This window comes from Phoca vitulina, unplaced genomic scaffold (assembly GCF_004348235.1).
Source record: "Phoca vitulina isolate PV1807 unplaced genomic scaffold, GSC_HSeal_1.0 scaffold3, whole genome shotgun sequence".
Lineage (NCBI taxonomy): Eukaryota > Metazoa > Chordata > Mammalia > Carnivora > Phocidae > Phoca > Phoca vitulina.
Genome location: NW_022589706.1, coordinates 87019532 through 87039640, shown reverse-complemented (window position 1 = coordinate 87039640; position 20109 = coordinate 87019532). Strand labels below are relative to the sequence as shown.

Below are 20109 nucleotides of genomic sequence, written 5' to 3'. Positions count from 1 at the left end.
ACCCTCTTGATTCTGTGTCACATCACCTTCTCTGTTTTCTCCCCAGCTTTTAATCCCAGTGTGTGTGTGTGTGTGGTGTGGAAGATGGGAAGTGTGCATACCATAGGTTAGTGATGGTGGCCACAAATGAGGGGTGTATGGTCAATATCTGTATTCCAAACTGCCTCCCCACTGGAAATGTCAGTAAGGTTCAAGGAGCTTGGGAACCTTGGATCCAAGCACATTGGGATAAAAGTCTACTGGAGGTTGTGTTCAACTTACTGGGAAACTTGTTGACTTTAACGCCCAGAAATTCAGACAAGATATTTGAAGATTTAAATGATTTGTTACCCAACTTCCAGGTAGATCTGGAGAGGTCTAGTGTACAGTAACTATTAGGTCATTCAGTCGCTTTTAAACTAGAACTCCAGTAGGGACTGCAGGTAAAGGTCGTTGTGAAGATATGAAAACACCTTACCTGTTGCTCCATTGTTGCTTATTAGATTGCTCAGGATGTACTCTGCTTTTAAAAGTTTCCCTGAAAAGAAGCAACCAAATGCTACACAATTAGTTCTGCACATTTGCCTTCAATACTACTAATATGTTTATGCTTTAAGATTAACACATTATACAGGGAACATAACCTCTCTTGGAAACATTCTATTTTAAAATTTAAAGTCAAGGACACCTGGGTGGCTGTCGGTTAAATGATGGACTCTTGATTTCAGCTCAGGTCATGATCTCAGGGTCGTGAGATCGAGCCCCGTGTCAGTCTCCCTGTTCAGCAGGGAGTCTGCTTGAGATTCTCCCTCTCCTCTGCCCCTCCCCCTGCTCTCTCTCTCAAATAAATAAATAAATCTTTAAAAAAATAAAAATAAAATTTAAAATCAATAACTATAGCATACACGAAAGTGAACAGAAAAGATGACATTTCCAGGAATTGGTAAGGTGGGAAGTTGTATAGTATCTGAAATGGCAATTATATTTACACACATACACACATACACACATACACATACACATATACATTCATTCATATAGAATAAGGCTTGAGAAGTAAAGGCAAACCCTTGTAAAACATTATGTCTTCTTTCTCTGAACAAGACTATGAAAGAAAGAAAAGAAAAAAGAAAAGGAAGGAAAGAAAGAAAGAAAAGAAATGAGGGAAGGAAAGAAAAAGAAAAGCATATTCTGAAATCATGACTTATTGTCTGATTAAAATTTATTCATACCAATGTGTTTAGAAAGAGAGCAATAACATGAAATACTTGTGTAAATGAATTTTACCAAAGGTTTCTTTCTTTTTAAAAGTTGTATTTTCTAATTAGGTTTTTTAAAAAGATTATTTGAGAGAGAGAGAGAGCACGCACATGAGCAGGGGAAGGCATAGAGGGAGAGAGAGAATCTCCAGCTGACTTCCCATTGAGTGGGGAGCCCTCACATGGGGCTTGATTCCAGGACCCTGAGATTACAACCTGAGCCGAAATCAAGAGTTGGACGCCTAACCAACTGAGCCACACAGGCGCCCCTCTAATTAGGTTTTGCTGATATCTAAGGATGGGTATTTTTAAAATATATTGATTTGTATTCACCAAACTTGCTGAATGCCTTAATTCTAATAATCTGTGTATTTTTTGAAGTTTTCTATGCAGGCAATCGTACCATCTACAAATCCTGATAATTGTGTTTATTCATTTCTAATCTTTATATCTCTTATTTCTTTCTCTTTTTTCATTGCACTGGGAGGACTTCCAGGTCAGTATCAAATAGAAGTGATAACAAGATATATTTTTTTTTCTTTACTTGATTTTAAAAGGAATATTTCTAGTTTTTCATCAGTAATTTTGCCAAGGTTTTCGATTGCTTCCTTTTATCAGGTTAAGAAGTCTCCTCTTGTGCAACTATCAGCTTATTGCCTTTCAGCTTCAAATTCACCCTTCATTGCCTGCTTTGCACTAATGGGAATGGACCTGGTAAATATTTCTCCTTTGCCAGCTTTGTCATTAGAGGGTGTGGAGAGACACTGCAAGGGAGGCTACTTCTCTTCCTGATTTAGTGTGCAATTCTTGCCAGGCTCCCGCAATGCATGTAGCTTCTCCAGTGCCTGCCTCCTGCAGCGTTCCTGGCTTCTCCTGTGTCTTCCTCCTCCAACACAGGTGGCTTCCCCAGCGCTTGGCTCAGTGTGCAGAGGTCAGCAGCACCCAGCCGCCGGCAGCTTCCTGCAGCATCCTCTCAGGTGACTTCGCAGTGGAGTGCTGCCAGGGAGGGACTTCCCCAGGAATGTATCCTCCTGGCATTCCACAAAGGCAGCTTTGTGGTGAGTTCCAAGGCACCTTTCTGTGGATGGCTTCCCCCAGCACCCAAGAAGGTGGATTTCCAGTAAGTTCTGCTGGCATGGAAACTCCTTGACTTCTCTGCCATCCCGTGAGCCACGGCAGTGCCTTCTCCAGCAAGGTCTGGGTCGCAGTCCTGGTGTGCCTGCCTGTGGGCTTGGGAAATTTTTCTTCTGTGCTCTCTCTCAGTACAAGGGATAGTGGCTGGTCTTTATAACTGCTTATCCTGTATTCTTTAGAGTTTTCTTTACGACTTATTCGTAATCCCTCATTAATCCCCTGATATAGTTAATAACTCTTTATATTAAACTCTCCTTGTTCAAATTACTGTGTTGTTTCTGTCTCCTGACTGGAACCTGACCAAGACCATCTCTAACCCTACCTTGTATTTTTAACCTAAATGGGTAGAAAATTTTATAAAACACTTCTCACATCCATTTAGGTGAACACATAGTTTTCTTGTTTATTCTGTCCACGAGGTGAACTGACTGAATCAGTTATGACATTAGTATTATTATTATTTAGTAAGCTCTACACAAAAGGGGGTTTAAATGCATAACCCCGAGATCAAGAGTCACATGCTCTACCAACTGAGCCAGCCAGGCACCCCTGAATGAATCCACTTTTAAATATTTAATCATCCTTGGGGCGCCTGGGTGGCTCAGTCGTTAAGCGTCTGCCTTCGGTCAGGTCATGGTCCCAGGGTGCTGGGATCGAGCCCCTCATCGGGTTCCCTGCTCTGCAGGAAGCCTGCTTCTCCCTCCCCCACTCCCCCTGCTTGTGTTCCCTCTCTCGCTGTGTCTCTCTCTGTCAAATAAATAAATAAAATCTTAAAAAAAAAAAATTAACCATCCTTATATATCTGGAATAAGCTTACTTGACTATAATGTATTTTATTAATTTAATATAATGCTGGTCAATTTGATAATAAAATTTTTGCATCTGATAAATTATGTAAGTGATACTACCATATAATTTCCTTTTATTTTTATCTTAATTAGTTTGACCTGTGCATTTACCAATTCTTTATTTACCATTGCTTTTTTTTTTTGCTTGGTAGATGCTTAACGATGCTTAATGACTGAGGCACCCAGGCGCCCCTACCATTGCTTTTTGAATCTCCTACTTCATCTTTATAGATTCAACTTCTTACTTAACAAAATACATTCTTTAATGTGTGTGTGTGAGAGAGAGAAAGAGTGAGATAAGTGTCTTGAGAATAATAAATATTTTTAGTCTTTGTCTGAAAATGTCTCTTTTGTCCTCACTTATGAATGGTGACTTTGCTGAGTATAAAATTCTAGGTTGAAAGCTATTTCCTCTCAAATTTTTTTGGTAGATCCCATTGCTTTCTGGACTCTGTTGTTCCTGATAAGATGTTTTTTGTCAGTCTAAATATAGTCCCCATATACATAATCTGTCTTTTCTCTCTGTTTCCTTTAAGATTTTCTCACTGTTTGATTTTCTGCAGTTTCACCACACTGCGTCTAGGTGATTTTTTAAAAAGAAGTTTGCTCAAGGTTGGGTCCACCTCTTCAACACAAAGACGTGTTTTTCTCTAATTCCAGTCAGTCCTCTCAGAAGTCCTATTATGCTTATGTGCTTTTTTCATTCTATTCTCTAAGTTTTAAAAATTCCTCTTTCATATTTTCATCTACCTAACTCCATATGCTTCATTCTCAGTATTTTCCTTAAATATAATTTCCAGTTCCATCATTTTCTCTCCTGCTGTTAGATCTGCTGCAGGAATGCATTTCCGGTAGGTCAGTTAGGGGGTTGGAATACCTGAGAAACTGGCCCAGGAAATTTATCTTTATTGGAAGGTTGTTACCACTCACCTGTAACAGGTGGGCACATATTTAGAATCTTCGGATAGTCCTTTTATTAAAAAAATATTTATTTATTTATTTATATTTATTTTATTTATTTGAGAGAGAGAGAGAGTGAGCCCACACATGAGAGAGCATGAGCAAAGGGGGGAAGGGCAGAGTGAGAGGGAGAAGCAGGCTTTCCACTGAGCAGGGAGCCTTGCGTGGGGCTTGATCCCAGGACCCAGGGATCATGACCTGAGCAGTAGGCAGACAATCGACTGAGCCACCCAGGTGTCCCTTTCTTTCTTTCTTTCTTTTCTTTCTTTGTTTCTTTCTTTTCTTTCTTTCTTTCAAGTTTTTATTTATTTATTTATTTATTTATTTATTTATTTATTCATTCATTTGAGAGAGAGAGAGAGTATGCATGAGCTGGGGAAGGGGCAGAGGTAGAGGGACAAGCAGACTCTATGCTGAGTGGAGGGGCCCCACTTGGGGCTCAATCCCACAACCCTGAGATCATGACCTGAGCTGAAATCAAGAGTCAGACACTTAACCGACTGAGCCACCCAGGTGCCCCTGGATAGTCCTTTGCTAGTCAATGGAGGTCTGGAGAACAGCAGCATCAGTGTTGTCTGGGAGCTGGTTAGAAATGCAGAATCTGAGGCCCTGCCACATACCCACTGAATTAGGATCTGCATATTTTTAAGAAGATTTATTTATTTTAGAGAGAGAGAGAGAGAGTGCATGTGTCCATGAGTTGGGGGCTAGGGCAGAGGGAGAGGGAGAGAATTCTCTAACAGACATCCTGTGGAGTATGGAGCCCGATGTAGGGCTCCATCCTAGGACCCTGAGATCATGACTTGAGCAGGAACCAAGAGTTAGCCGCTTAACTGACTGGGTCACCTGTATTTTTAAATTTCTGAAAATTCTCTTTAGTTCTTTTTCAAAAGAGTGAATTCATTTTCTTTTCCTGTTGCATTCTGTTCTTTAAACATACTATTTTTTTAAGCCATGTGAGTCTTTCAGTTTGTTCTATTTTTATATTTTGTTTTGGAGGGCCATTTTTCCTGTGTTTTGTTGTACATGCTGTTCTTCTCTCACATGTTTCATTTCCTTTTGTTGTTTATACAGTTTAACCAAGGGTATCTTCAGCAAGGATTATTCTCCTGTGGGCTTCCTATTCCCCCAGAGTGTGGATGTTTCTCTAGAACATAGTTTTGTATTTGATATTCTGCTGGGCCCCAAAAATGTCAGTCCTGAACTAGTTTTTTGTTAATTATTTGGGGGGATCCCCTCCCTTGTGGGTAGGGTAAATTCAGACTCCTCACACACATTTGGCATAGTCTTGGGGTTTTTATTTATTTGGGGAGTTTTTTTTTTGGCCTCTACCCCAGAGCTTGGGTAGACAGTAAGCTTCCTTGCCACTTCTCCAGGTGAGCTGGTGGAGCTGTTCAGTCCTCTCTCATAGCTGTGCAAACCTTTGAGAATTCCCGCTTTATGCAAATATTTCACTTCTCACATTGTCCCATGGACCTGTCTCTTGCCCCTAAATGGGGATTAAAATGAGAGTCCCTTCCCCTAGGACCATATTCAAGTGTAAACTCCTCCGGCTCATGAGCAGTAGACTACTGTTTTAACTTTGAACACTTTCTGTGTTTCCACACCTAAAAAAATATTCACAATATCTATGTAATAGGAGAAGATTTTATACTTGCTTAATCCTCCATGTGAAAGAACTGAAGATTTGAACCTTTATCTCTAATTATGGCTTAAAAGGTTTTCCTCCTAATTTTAGGCAAGAGTGAGCTAGGCAGGCCCAGGATGTTCTCTATTGTCTCTGAAATCCCATGTTGAATGCCCTGACCTTTGGCATGTGTTTTGGGTGGATACCAGGAAGGGCTGAGTCAAAGGGATAACAGTAGGATTGTGCTGTCCCCTCATATTACCTTTATTCCTCTTCCTTACTCCTTAGAATATCATACAGTCCTCTCATTTCTCCATCCCAGGAGTCCCAAATGCTGAGAATGGAGACCCCTTCTCATGGTACCTTCTCTACCAGGACACCACCACTGCTCTAAGCCCCTCTCTCTCTGAGACATCCAGTGTATGGGGAGGCTTAAGAGTTGTTTGGGGTGGGGGGATGCTGAGTGGCACAGTCGGTTGAGCGTCTGACTTGATTTAGGCTCAGGTCGTGATCTCAGGGTTGTGAGATCAAGCCCTGCATTGAGCTCTGAGCTCAGCGTGGGGTCTGCTTGAGTTTTTCTCTCCCTCCACTCCCACTGGTGCACTCTCATTCTCTTTCTCTAAATTAATCTTAAAAAAAAAAAGTTGTTTGAGGGGAGAAGTTCACAAAACTCACTTAACTCTGAGACTGTGTTTGTTTTCTTGTGGCTCTTCTGGTAGTATCTTTGAGGAAAAGATAACCCAACTGTTGGGAACTAAGATCTAGGATTTTATCTTAGACATAGGATATGTATCAACAGAGGAGCGTACTGCTCATGATGCTCTCTAGGCTTACTTGTTATCACGGTTAGAAGCATGAGAGAAACAACAAAACACACAAGTGAAAAGATCAGTGTGGCTGTGTAAAACAAAGCTATCAACATGCCTGCCTTCCGCTTAACCTCAATTTTCATGTCACACTATACCAAATCTGTATCTCATAAAATAGGCCACATGGACTCTGTTCCAAGTTCTAAGTGAGGAGAACCAATGTTAGAACCCTGCCTGTGCATGCCCGGCCTCATCATTCTGTTCTCCCCACAGAATGCTATGCACACACATCATCGCCATCTGATGCCATCCGAAGGAACATTAGTTGTCAGCTTTCCCTCATACCCCAAACATTATAAATCCAAACATTGTAAAATGTCCCAAGTCAGGGATATCGGAAGGAAGTTTTCCCTAGTTCAACTCTGTCCCTGCAGTTACTCTAGGAAAGTAATAAACACGACACAATTTATGCACAGCTGCAAGAACTTGAAAGTGAATGAAGTTGGGCTTTTGAAAAGTGAACCTCCACAAGCCCATTTCTCTCATGTCCTTTTATCTCTGTCCCTGTCTGCATCCAACAATTGTCCCATTTAGTATAGTCAGTACAGTTCCTTTTCAAAGGAAATGAAGTAAAGATATTTTAACCCCTTGAAGACCGGACTTACTAAAACAGTAACAACAGCTAAAATCAATTTAAAAAATGAGCCAGTCCTGTTTCTCGGAAGGGCAAATTTGCCTTCTACTTTTGTCCTTTATTCTTTCACTCTTAGAAATGAGGATAGCAGGCTACACATTTCTCAACCTCATGGTTATCAGTAATTTAAATAATTCCAAAATTCTGTAGAAGTAAACTTCACTGTAATACATAGCAGGCCTTTTCTCCCTCCAACTGCCCTCTACAGTACATCCTAAGTTAGAATGTCAGCCTCATTTTTCATTTCATTCAAAGTGACAGAAGAAAAAAAAAAAGATACTTTAGGGCCTAATCAGGTACTGTACCGGTGTTCCCAGTGATGGAAAAAAACCCTCAAATTACTTCAGTGGATTTGTCAGCTCTATTGTTAGCATAGTCAAGTGGCCCTACAGAAAGGAGACAGGAGAACTAAGAGAAAATAGTCGAATTTTAATCTGCTTTTTAAAGGCTCTTGGTCAGAAGTATAGCAATTCAGATACCCCTGTTTGAAAGCAGCAGGACAGATTTGTTAGAAGACAAAAGCTCCAATTAGTATTTTCCACACCCTTTCACAATTTTCTCTACTGCTTCTGGCTCTGAAACCCTTTATGCCAGGGCCTTTGTGCTGGCAAGAGGCGGGTGGAAGGGCACCTCGGAGGGCCGGGGGCGGGGAGAGCCCGCCGCTCGAAAAGATGGCCCACAGGCCCGGGTGCCCGCCGTCCCCCCGCCGAAGTCAAGCAGCCCCGGAGCGCAGGCGAGCCCCCGGCCGGCCGCACGGCCGCAGGACCGCGAGGGGCCGGCAGCAGGGAAGCCTACCTGAGTTGACCGAGATTCGGGCTTGGCGAATCACCACCTGCGGGGCAATGGGCGTTGCTGGCTGCAACTTGTGGAGCCCCTTGGCGACCTGCAGGAGGTTGCCGGAGACGTCGAGCCCGTACAGGAAGCGGTCGCATAAGAACACAATGGCAGCAGCCGTGGTACAGTCGCGCGAGCGGATGGAGGCTTTCAAGGACGCCTGCAGGAACATCCAGACAGAATGAACCAGACGGAAGCAGCGCCCCGCGGAAAAGAACGCCGCACTGGGACCAAGCTTAGTCTTCTAGGTGTTTTGTCCTTCCTTCCTTCCTTTCTTCCTTCCTTCCTCCCTTCTTCCCTTCCCTTCCCTTCTCTTCCCTCTTTCTTTCAGTCAAAACAAGAACAACAAAACCTAGAACAAGGGGAAGAAACAAACTTTATTGGGCGGCTGAACCGAAAAAATAAATAAATAAATAAATAAATAAGGAAAAATCCAAATCAATTGTGAGATAAAACCTTTCTTCCATTTCCTTTTCCCCACTACATTTCTAAAATTATACAAGTGATACATGCATATTTCCTGTTCTTAGAAAATTCAAACAACACAAGGTAAAAATGAAAAGTGCCCCTTAGTTTCCTGACTCTTTACCTTATGTTTTCCCCTCTTCCCCCCCCCCCCCAATCTCTTTCTCATTCTTCCTCATCCTGGTTTCAGAGCGATCCTTCTAGAAACTTCTACCCTATTGTGTATATTTAGACATTAATTGATTCCTTGTCTTGCCTTGCCCTCTCCCCCCTTTCTCCTCTCCCTCTTTTTCTCTCTCATAAATGAGATTACACTATACATATTGTTATGTTGGTTAGTTCTTTCAGTCATCTTAGCATCTTGAAGAGCCTTCCACATCAGTTCATAACGCTCTGCTTCACTTATTGCCTACATTTTAATTAAGAAGAAATACAGAATTTTAGGTAACATTTTAAATTTAACTTATACTTAGTTAATGAATAAAACAACAAAAAGAAGAAAACAGGCCCGAAATGAAAGTGTAACATAAAGAGTGAGAAGTGGAGATAAGTGAGGCAAACCTGTATGGAAAAACATCATCTTTTGATCTCCAAGGTGTTATACTCAAGATAGTCAAAGTCATGTAGCTAACAGCATAAATGAGTTTCCCACTCAGTAGTATTTTCTCCATTTGCTAAACTAAATCAAGCAGTGTTTTCTGAGCATGTTGGCTCACGTATGAAGCCCAAGAAAGCATTGCTCATTTTCCTAGCACAGTGTTACTACACAAAGCACTGCTTTCTTCACCACATAATCCTAAGTACTAACACTTACTAGATGGGTAAAACTAGATGCAGGGCACAGTGCTAAGTGCATTACATGTACTAATTCACTCACTCTTTACAACAATCCTAACAGGCAGATTATATTAATACCCCCATTTTATAGATGGGAAACCTGAGACTCATAGAGGTTAAGTAACATGCCCAATGTCACATGACCTGTGGCTAAGAGGGGAGATTTGAACAGAGAAAGTCTAGGTCCAAATCTCACACTTTCAAGTCCCATGTTGTACCGACTTTATTTTAGGAAAACAGGAGTTGGATATCAATTATCTGATACTTGCAGTGATGCCAGTAAATACCAAATATGTAATCAGTGTTGTTACAGTTGCTGGTCTTAGCATGATTTACTTTAACAAATTGAAACTAAGAGAGGATGCTTTCAAACTGGGAGAGAGTAACCTCTGCTTTTCAAAGTCTGCCTGGAACTGTTCTTTTAGAGTTTTAATTTGATACTTGCGTATCTCTAGGTAAAACTGGCCTAAACTCTTAGATCTGGCCCGTTCCAGAGTTCTACTGATGGTGCTTATTCACGTGATTTGACTTCTGGTATGTATGTTTTGGTGTGCTGTTCTATAGCACTGCATATGGAACATAACGTTTATATTTACAGGTATTCATCAATCAGGTAATGCCTACCAATAACCAGCACAATAACCTATTTTCATACTGATGCTTTCTTAACTCGTTAAGGTTTTTAAGCTATCAGTGTGTTTATTAAGTCTAGAAAGTGATCATTTGCATTTGTATTTATCCTTTTGTTCAAACTGATCACTGTTCTCATTGTGATAGAGATGCCAATTATTAAGGGGGGATATCTCTTCTCTCTTCTTGGTGTTTCCTTCCATGTGAAGGGAGCTGACTTACTGTAGCACTCCTGGCCTCTCTACTCCTTTACCCACTCTGCCCCAGGGGAGGTGGAATGATTAATATGATCGGTAAATTTGGGAAGAAGAAACTGGCATGACTGGCTTAGCTCTTCTCTTTTTTCCCTTGGGAACAGCTGTCTAAGGGAACCAGGATACTCTGCTCTTGTGTATCACAAGTCTTAACTAGAAAGCCACCCTATATGTGGTGTTCTGCTTGCCCTCGTAATCTCTGTGACTGAATGGGATGTCTACATAATTCTGGGGGTCAGCTAGCAGATCCCCTGTGCTCTAATATGAAGCTCTATCTTTCAATTTAGGCTTTATCAGAATTAGAGGTAATGTTTAACCTCTTGTCTGCCTAACTCTTGATTTATTCCTGTTTGCTCAGAATCCAGGAGGGAAAGAATCCTGGATCCTCTCAAAGATCCCAACGTTAATCATGGCCTAATATACCATAATCCTTTCTAAGGAAAACTGTGCTGCCCACAGTTCCTGCTTTTGAAACTGGCATGCATTTTGCTACTTTCCTTGACTCCATTTCCCCACCCCACCACCAGCTCAAAGCTAACCGAAGCGTACTCATCTGATCCCTGGCCCCATGACTCTGTGGCCTGGCTTGAAAAAATGAACTTTCAAATCTGAACTAAGAAACATAGAAAGAATGGTAGGGTAGAAAGACGCAGAAAATAGAATGTAGCTAAGTCACACTTAATGGGCAACTGCAGACTGAAGATGGAAGAATGATGGCTCTGAATCCAAATGTACCTTGTCATGAGTGCCATTCTTAGAGTTCCAGGCCTCCTTGATTGTTCCATTATGTTTTTATAATAATGTACACCCCATTTTGTGAATTTGCTTGAGTGAACCTCTGTTCCTTCCAACCCAAAAAAAACCAAAAAACAAAAAACAAAAAACTAACTAAAACTGAAGTGTTCAAAACTTCTATTGAGAACTGTCAAATTTTAAAATGAGAACAAGTCAGTCAATTGACATTCATAAACTGTAAATTCAGGTGGAAAGGAAAATTTATGGTTTTATGTATGCCCAGCTCTGTTCACTAAGGCTGGTCTCTGGTCAAGAGTCCTGCCTATGCTAGGTACGCATGACACAGTCCTTTAGTTTGCAACCTCAGCTGTTATTTGCAGAACTTGCAGCCTCTTCCACTGCTAGGCTTCCTGAAACGTGTGTTTGGAAAGAGCAACGCTATTGCTGTCACCCTGCTCGTGACCACTTATCTTGTAGGGTCCTCAGCAAGCCATGGTGAGTTCCCTCTCTTTGAGGTTTCCCTTTGGTGTGTGCTTGATGGTCAGTTCTGCTCTCCCTTCTCACAGGTGCCCCACTTCAGTTTTCAGGTAACCGTATATCTACTTGGGATGCAACGCTTAGTGACAGGCTATTTTCCAGAAATGATTCTCAATCCTTACCTCTCTGACAAAAATGGTTTCCATCATTGTAACACCATCTAGTTTATGAAAAACATTCACAGACATTATCCCATTTGAATTTATAGTAACTATAACATCTAAGTAAGATAAAGAAATTGAAGTTTCCAAATTTACAAAGTCCGAAGGGTCAGGGTCAGGCAGGAACCCAAGTCTGTATCTTTTTAAAATAAATTTTCTTATTGTGGTAAACAATGCATCACATAAAATTTACCATCTTCACCATTTTCAAGAGTACAGTTCAGTAGTGTTCAGTATATTGTTGTGGAATAGGTCTCCAGAACTTTTCCATCTTGTGAATATGGAAGTCTATACTGACTATACGCCTCTTTCCCCATCACAACCCAGCCCCTGGTAATCACCATTTTACTTTCTATTTCAATGAGTTTGATTATTTGAGGTACTTCAAGTAAGTGGAATCATACAGTATTTGTCTTTTTGTGACTGGTTTATTTCACTTAGCATAATGCCCTCAAGGTTCATCCATGCTGTAGCATGTGACAAAATTTCCTTCCTTTTTAAGGCTGAATTATTCCATTATATGTATATACCAAACTCTGTTTATCTATTCATCTGTTGATGGACATTTGGGTTGCTTCAAACTGTTGGCTAGTGTGAATAGTGCTGCTAAGAACATGCACATGAAAATATCTCTTCAAGATCCTGCTTCTAATTATTGTGGCTGTATATCCGGAGTGGAATATATGGATCATAGTGTAATTCTATTTTTAATTTTTTGAGGAAGTTCCAGACTGTCTTCCTTAGAAGTTGCACCATCTTACAGTCCCACCAACAGTGAACAGAGTTCCAATTTCTCCATATCCTTGGCCAACACTTGAGGAACACAAGTGTATTAAGGATCAGTTTTTCCTCTGCTTTCTCCCTATGGTCTGATCAAGGTGATTTTGCTCAGTGCCTAATCTGGGCATAGGAAGCTGGGTCTTTGGAGCTAGTGCTAAACTTGTCACTCACTGAATCCAAGCAGTTTCTAAGGAAACCATATCCTTTATTATGATGAGCAAATTCTAAAATGGACAAAAAAAATTGAAAAGAGCGTTCTTGTTCTGTATTTAAAAGGAAAAGAAAGAAAAGAAAACTTCATAGGAGATGGCCTTTAATTTCAGTGTTTTGAAATTCTCTAGTAAAAGTTGGTACCATGAGAGCAAATGATGATTTTGTGATTAGCTGGACATTATTCCAGCAGACATTCTTCACACTGAGCTTCAAAGACACTTTGCAGGTCCAGTGGAAACTTCTGTGAGGTGGTCTTCCTGACTTGAGACGACGGAGCTTCTATGAGTCTGGGTAGGCCAAGGTGGCCAGAGTTCACAGGGAGAGCTGCACAAAGGAAGAAGTCCAGAGATCTGAAGAGGGTTCCTCAAGTTTTCAGCAAAGCTCATGCATGGAAAGACACCACCCCAAAGCTGGAGAAAGAACCACCTGAAAGGACTAGTGGAAACAGTCCCCAGGCTTCATGTAGGACTTGTGTTTCCACCAACTAGAAAGGAAAATCTTGTTGTTCACATGGCATGGGGTAGAGTATTCAGAAGGGCATCACTTCAAGAGTGAGACAAAATTAGAATAAGGTGGCTCTTGGCCCACTCTAAAAGTTTAGAAGCAAGCTTGAAAAAGATCAATTTCCTAACTTGATTGAGTCCCAAAACGAAGCTCAAGGATACTTACAGGCTCACAAACTACCCACTATCCTATGTGCTGAAATTTACAATGTCTGGCATCCAGTCAAAAATTACCAGGCATGAGAAAAAGCCCATATTGCAGAGAAAAATAAATCAATAGAAACTGACCTCAAAATGACAGTTACTATAACTGTATTTCATCAGTTCCAGAAGGTAGAGTAAAAAATTAGTTGGAATTACAAACATGAGAGGGAGATGTAAAAATGATCCAAATCAAACTTCTAGAGATTAAAAAAATATATAATGTCTGAAATGAAAGCACAGATATCTGAGTTTGTTTCCTAGCTGCCATTTATTTGCCATGGCAAGTTACTGAAACTCTCCGAGTCTCAATGGCTTCATCTGTGAAACATGGATAGTATTTATTTGCAGTGCTGTTACACGATTAGAGGAAATGTGAGTCAAGTGCTCAGCACAGGACCTGGCATGCGATGGGTGCTTAATAAATGACAGGGAACTCTGTGGGGAAAAAAAAAAATAGGAAAAAGAAGTCAGTTCATGCATTCCTACTCTCCTGCATGACAAAATAGCAAGAAAAGACAGGCTCTGGAAATAAATGTCCACGGAGTTTTCAATAGAGCAGAGAGGAAATAATAGATCATGTGTAGAACATCTATAAGGCTTATTTCAGAAAATGGCTAAGCCTCTAATTTCTTTTAATCTCTTTCTTCTCTTCACCAACTCTGAGGAGTGATGCTACTAGAAACAGAGAAAGAAAAAGGAAAATGAGCAGGCTTGGTGGCAGTTGGTGAAGGAAAGCTGGTTCCTGAAAGGGGGCCTTCTCAGCACGTGCGAGTTGCTTTTGGCTGTCACCAATGGAGGAATCCCTCCCCGAGCACCTGTAAACTGATGCTGCAAACACCCTATTCTGCATCCCGCATGAACACGCCATCTATTTGAGCAGAGAGCATTGCCTAATCTATTTTTCCCCCTTCTACTCTTAATAGATTGGAGCACAAAAGCCTGAGAGAGGGTGACCTGCCAGACAAAGGCCCTTTGAGTTCCTTGGAAAAGTAGACTTGGAGGAGGATGGAAGGAATCCAAGTGGCCCTATTATTTCCACTTGCACTAATTAGACATTTTTCTGTCAGCTATTGAGCACTGCTGAGAGGCCAAACTCACTGAATTCATTTCTAAAGTGTTTACAGAAGTTTGCATCTGTTTGTGTCTCTTCAGGAGGAAAATAAGCACTTCAATAGCATTGTGGAAAATCTAAACGAAGCATCCTATTCTGGAGGACCTGGCATCCCCACAGTTGCATAATTTAACTCCGTTCAGGGCTGAACCTCTCGCATCTCTCTCCAAAACCTAACGATGCAAAATGCAGAGAAGTCAACTCAGGAGAATCTTTTCTTTCTTGTCATTGTCTTTTCTCTCCCTCTTTTGAAACAGCGGCATGCTGTGCACTACATACAGATTTAGGTGGGTATCATTCTTGTGGCCCCTCTCTCGTGTTTCTACCAGCACTCTGAGAAATTAATACCCACTTTCATTTGCTGCCAAGTGAGGGGATAGTAAATTCCTCAGCAGCAACGCAGAATACATCACCATCCTGGGAATCTCCCCCAAATGTACGCCCGGGGTGCACTCTGACTTCAGAAGGAGGGGAATGAAAGGAGGCCAGAGTGTGTGGCAGGAAAGGACACTAAAAGGAAAAGTTTCCCTACATGGTAAAATGTGCCTGGGTTATGCACAATTAGATTAACATGAAAGAGAGTCCCTCCCCCATCCCCACTCCCCAAAAAAGAAAGAAAAAGAAAACAACACAAAAACCCTAACCCACTGCCTACATGGGCAGTGCCTTTGAAATGCATATTGGTCTACATGGAATTTGATTCAGGATTCTTTTGTTTGGGGTTGTAGGCCTATGACTGACCTGCCATCACAGAGGACTCAAAAATATGACCTTTTTAGACAATCTCACAGCAACAGAATTTTAGTGTTGGAATCAACATAGGATAACTCAAAAAAAAAAACCCAAAAAAACCTTGAACAGGAATTCTATCCCTTTATCTTCCCTCAGTCTGACATAAAGGCTATCAGATTGTCCACATGGCCACCAAATTGTGTTTTTCCTATTGACTGATCATTTTCCGATACAAATATGTGGATGTAGGTAAGAGAGTGTCCTGGATTTCTAGAGACAGCTTACAGATGTGTGTGTGTATGTGTGTGTGTGCGTGTGTGTGTGTGTACGCAACAACCCCGCAGTTGTTTTTTCACATCTGTTTTCAGAATGGAAATACGGGGTTCTAATTGAGTTTATGGCACAAAGGGAACTTCATGGCTAGAAAGCTGAGTCAGGTGGTAAAGGAATTAAACTCCACAATGAGATTTCAATACACAGATGATTGAAAAAATGCTAAAGAGCCTTTGCTAAGGGCTTTTGCTGAAGAGCAGCAAGGAAAAGTGTGTGCTGTTTTCATGGTTCCTTGCATTAGTGCTAGCCCCTGCCGATGCTGAGCATCAAGTTTGGGTCCCAGCTATGGGTTCAAAGCCGAGATGCGTTCGCAGCAATGACAATGGCAGCTGTTCTCTAGGGGGGCTGGGTGAGGGGACTCAGAACTGAAGCCATCTGGCATTGCAATTGGCAGGAACAGTGTAAAGGGAAATTATTGCCGCATAGCAAATTGGGAGATTGGAAAAAGGCCGGGGAAAGTGGGGAAAGATGTCCTGAGGTGAGGAATTAGCAGAATAAGCAAATGAAAAGTGATGATACCTGTATAGTTATACATCAACATTAAAAGCAGAGTAAGAGTAGAAGCCATCGAACTGGACTACTCAAGGTCAATGGAAGACCAAGCATGTCATGCTCTGTATTCATCCACCCACTGAAATGTGGAGAGGGAGGAAGAGAAAAAAACTTGAATTTTCCTAAGGTTTATGCCCAAGGCCGGTTAACATTTCATCAGCCTTCCTTTGTTTTACCAGTGGAACATGCAGATTCAAGCCCTTTTGGAAAATAATTGTGTATCTTTTTCTTTATATACCTAAAGATAACATTTCAATCATCTCTCCCTGCTTTTCATCCTCTCTCTCTCAAATCTACCATAGATGGAGTTGGCTGTCTTTTAAAAGAAAAAGAAAGCAGTTTCAAAACAGAGAACCACCTACCCGGGATCCTAGTGAATCTCATGGCCCCTGGGAGCCAGGGACCTGCATGCTTAGTCTCTTCCAGGTTGCTCTGGCCACCATGACTCCAGTCATCATTGGTCATTTCAACATCCACATCGATGATTCACTCGGCACACCGGTCTCTCTCGCCACAGTCTCCATACCTCCAATGATCTTGTTCTACATCCAGCCTTAGTCTCTATGACTATGGTACCTAGGACTCCCATGCTCAGAAATACCCTAGAACTTGCCATTTTGGCGGCAACACAGTCTGAATCTCAACTTGACCACTTGATTCTCTCTTCTTTATCTTGTATTCTAGCTGCCTTTCTCAGGAGCTCAACCCCAACAATTCTGCCACCCTATAGGGACAACCACATAATCCACTGACCCTACTATTTTTTGCTATGCTACCAATCCCCTCATGTTCTCGCTTGATTCTTTAAATTCCCAGGGTGCATCAATATAGTGACTTTATAAAAAAAGCATTCTTGACTCCATTGTCACTTTCAGCTTCTGTCATGTTTGTCTGGCAATTCCAATCATATTTATTGTTAAGGGAGAATGTTGGCCTCACATTAAAATCACCTAGGGGGACTTTAAAAAGTTCAGATGTTCAGATGGCACCCCAGACCAGTTAAGTCGGACTCTCTGCAAGTGTACCCACCCATCGATTTCTTTTAATATCCTCAGGTGATTCCAAAGTGCAGGTATAGCTGCAGACCCCCGAGCTAGCCTGTTAGCCTTTCCCCATCCCTCATTTCCTCCTTCCTGCTAAAGATGGAATGAATTATCTAATGGGAGAGGCATACCTGCCTCAGACCTTCCTCGCCCATCTTTTCTTTTTTTTTAAAGATTTTATTTATTTATTTGAGAAAGAGAGTGGGCACACGCTAGAAAGAGAGAGAGAGAGAGAGAGAAGCAGGCTCCCATGCTGAGCAGGGAGCCCGATGCAGGACTCGATCCCAGGACCCTGGGATCATGACCTGAGCCAAAGGCAGATGCTTAACCATCTGAGCCACCAAGGCATCCCTCTCCCATCTTTCCAAAACTTCCTCCCTGTTCTACAATAAGAAAAGGAAACTGCCAGCAACAAGATGAGTCTGGGATAGAGAATTTACCAACCCACTTGTCTGAATACCTAAAGCTACATTCTCCTATCCATTTTAGAATAATGAAGGTTGCTCTTTTGCATCTATCTTTCAGATGGTTCTGAACACAGGAGGTGATGATGAATATTATTTATTGCTATTTACAATCCCCAAATTATATCTACTTCTCTGCCTAACCCGAGCTTCTACCCAAGCAACTGAATGTGGCTGGAGAAAAACACACGATGACACTTTAAATTTATGGCCATAACCTTAAGTTGGACCTCAGTATGGCCTGACAATCCAGCTACGCTCACACTTTCTGCTTTCTTCTCAAGCTGCCATGCTCTCCACAGACAACCTGGCTTCTTATTTCACTGAGAAAACAGTCAATGAGAAGCGACCTTCCTCATCGTCTTATCCAGATTTACCAACCCTCTTGCTGTGAAGCCCATGTTTCCACCTACACTCCCATTGGCAGGTTTAAGGCCAACCTCCCACTCAGTTCTATCCCTTCCTCTTTGCTTGAGGACACTGCCTGTAAATACCCTCTTTCTCTTGCTGCATCATCAATTTCCTCATCTCTCCTGGATCATTCTCATCAGCATACAAACCTAGCATCTTCCATCTTTAAAGAGTTTTCCTTTACATATACATCTTTGTCTTTGTCTGTTCAAGTTGCTATAACATAAAATGCCATAAACTGGGTGGTATAAACTCTGTTATTTATTTCTCACTGTTCTGGAGGCTGGGAAGTCAAAGAGCAAGGTGCTGGCAGATTCAGTGTCTGGTGAAAGACCACTTCCTAGTTCACAGATGCCATCTTTCATAAGGGCATGGATCCCATGCATAAGAGCTCTTCCTTCATGGCTTAGCCACCTTCCATAGGCCTCACCTCCTAATACCTTCACCTTGAGGGTTATGATTGCAACATAGGAATTTGGGGTGCATGAGGGGACACAAATACTTGGTCCATGGCAATCTCTCCCCAGCTCCTATTCCACTGTCTCTACCCCCCTCTACAGCCAATCTCAAGAGTTGTCTACACTCACTGTCTTTACATCCTCATTTCTCATTCTTTCTTAAATCTGTATCTTTCATCCCCAACACTCCATTGATGCCAACCTTTTCAAGGTTGCCAAAAACATCCAAATCCAATGACCATTTATTAATCCTCATTCAAATCCCTAGAAACTTTTGGTTGAGCCAATTAATCCCTCCTTTTTACTCATGTGATTTCTGGCATTTCACACCCTCCTGGTTTTCTTTCTACTTCACTGGCTTCTCTTCTTCACTCTACTTTGCTGGAGTATCCTTCTTTTCCAGCCTCTGAATGTTGAATGCCCTAAGACTCAGTCCTGAAACTGCTTCTCTTCTCTAGCTACACTCACTTAGACTGTCCCATAGCCTCAAATATCACTTCTGTTAGTGAATCCCAAATTTGAATACCATCCCGAGTCTCCTTCCTGCAATGCAGCCTTGTATATGAAATTGCCTAGACAATAGCCAGCTTGTCAATTAGGTATCTCAAAATTAGCGTATTTAAAACAGAGCTCTTTATTTTCTCTTCTATACTTGCTTCTCCCTCTGTGTCCTCCAGCTCAGTAAAGACAACCCATCCATTCATTTGCTTAGTTTTGACTCTAAGCTTGTGACTCTTCTCCTCTTGCCCAGTCCATCAGCAAATCCTGTGGCTGTGCCTTTAAACTACACACAAATGTCTACAATATTTATTATTGATGCTAATGTCATGGTTATATGTGGTGACAAAGAAATGTTAGTGAAGCCTGAGAAATTGGAATCCTTACTCCTTCTTTTTTTTACTATGAAACCGTCTGTAAAACCATAGCAAAACTATTTTCTTAGAGGGCCATTTCACTGGAAATAAACATAAAATGAAAAGCAAAATCAAAAGTCTATATCAGTTGATGTAACACTTGACTGTGAACAGAACTTAACTGAGTTGAGGCCCATGAGCTTAATCTCAAAAATGAGGGGGAACTCATCGTTGCAATACACTCCATTAATAGGGGAAAATGTTGCACACGAAGCTTTATAATGTAGCAAATGATTCTTGGCATATGATTTACTGAGAATTCATTCATTCACCCAACAAAATATTTATTGAGCATCTCCTAGATGCATCTTATAGGCATTGGATATACAATAATAACAGAGACAGACATGGTGTTATCTCATCTGAATTGAATGAGAATTAAACATTAATCTGAATTAAACATTCTGAAGATGCAAATTCCCAGCTAAATGGGTTGGGTGGCTTTTAGAAAATATAGAACATATGAATCAGAGTTAAAAACAAAAATTTAACATTTAGGCCACAAGTTTAGCATTACAATCTGAGTCAACACATTGAGTGCAAGTCCAAAAATGAGTCCCTAGAAGAAGAGTTATTTGCTGCAGAAGATACATTCTTCTCCCATGTCCTAACCACCTTGCCCTCCCTT

At 41.3% G+C, this 20109-nt stretch overlaps 1 protein-coding gene across 1 annotated transcript in view; it reads right to left on the bottom strand.

The window, feature by feature from the left end:
- The window catches only part of ALPK1 (alpha kinase 1), a 116573-nt gene that overhangs the window by 19734 nt on the left and 76730 nt on the right, over positions 1 to 20109 (bottom strand). The window contains exons 5-6 of the mRNA XM_032401017.1: positions 8106 to 8304; positions 458 to 517 (exon numbers count right to left, since the gene is read on the bottom strand). Of these exons, the coding sequence (XP_032256908.1) occupies positions 458 to 517; positions 8106 to 8304 (259 nt within the window). The remainder of the gene's footprint in view (positions 1 to 457; positions 518 to 8105; positions 8305 to 20109) is intronic.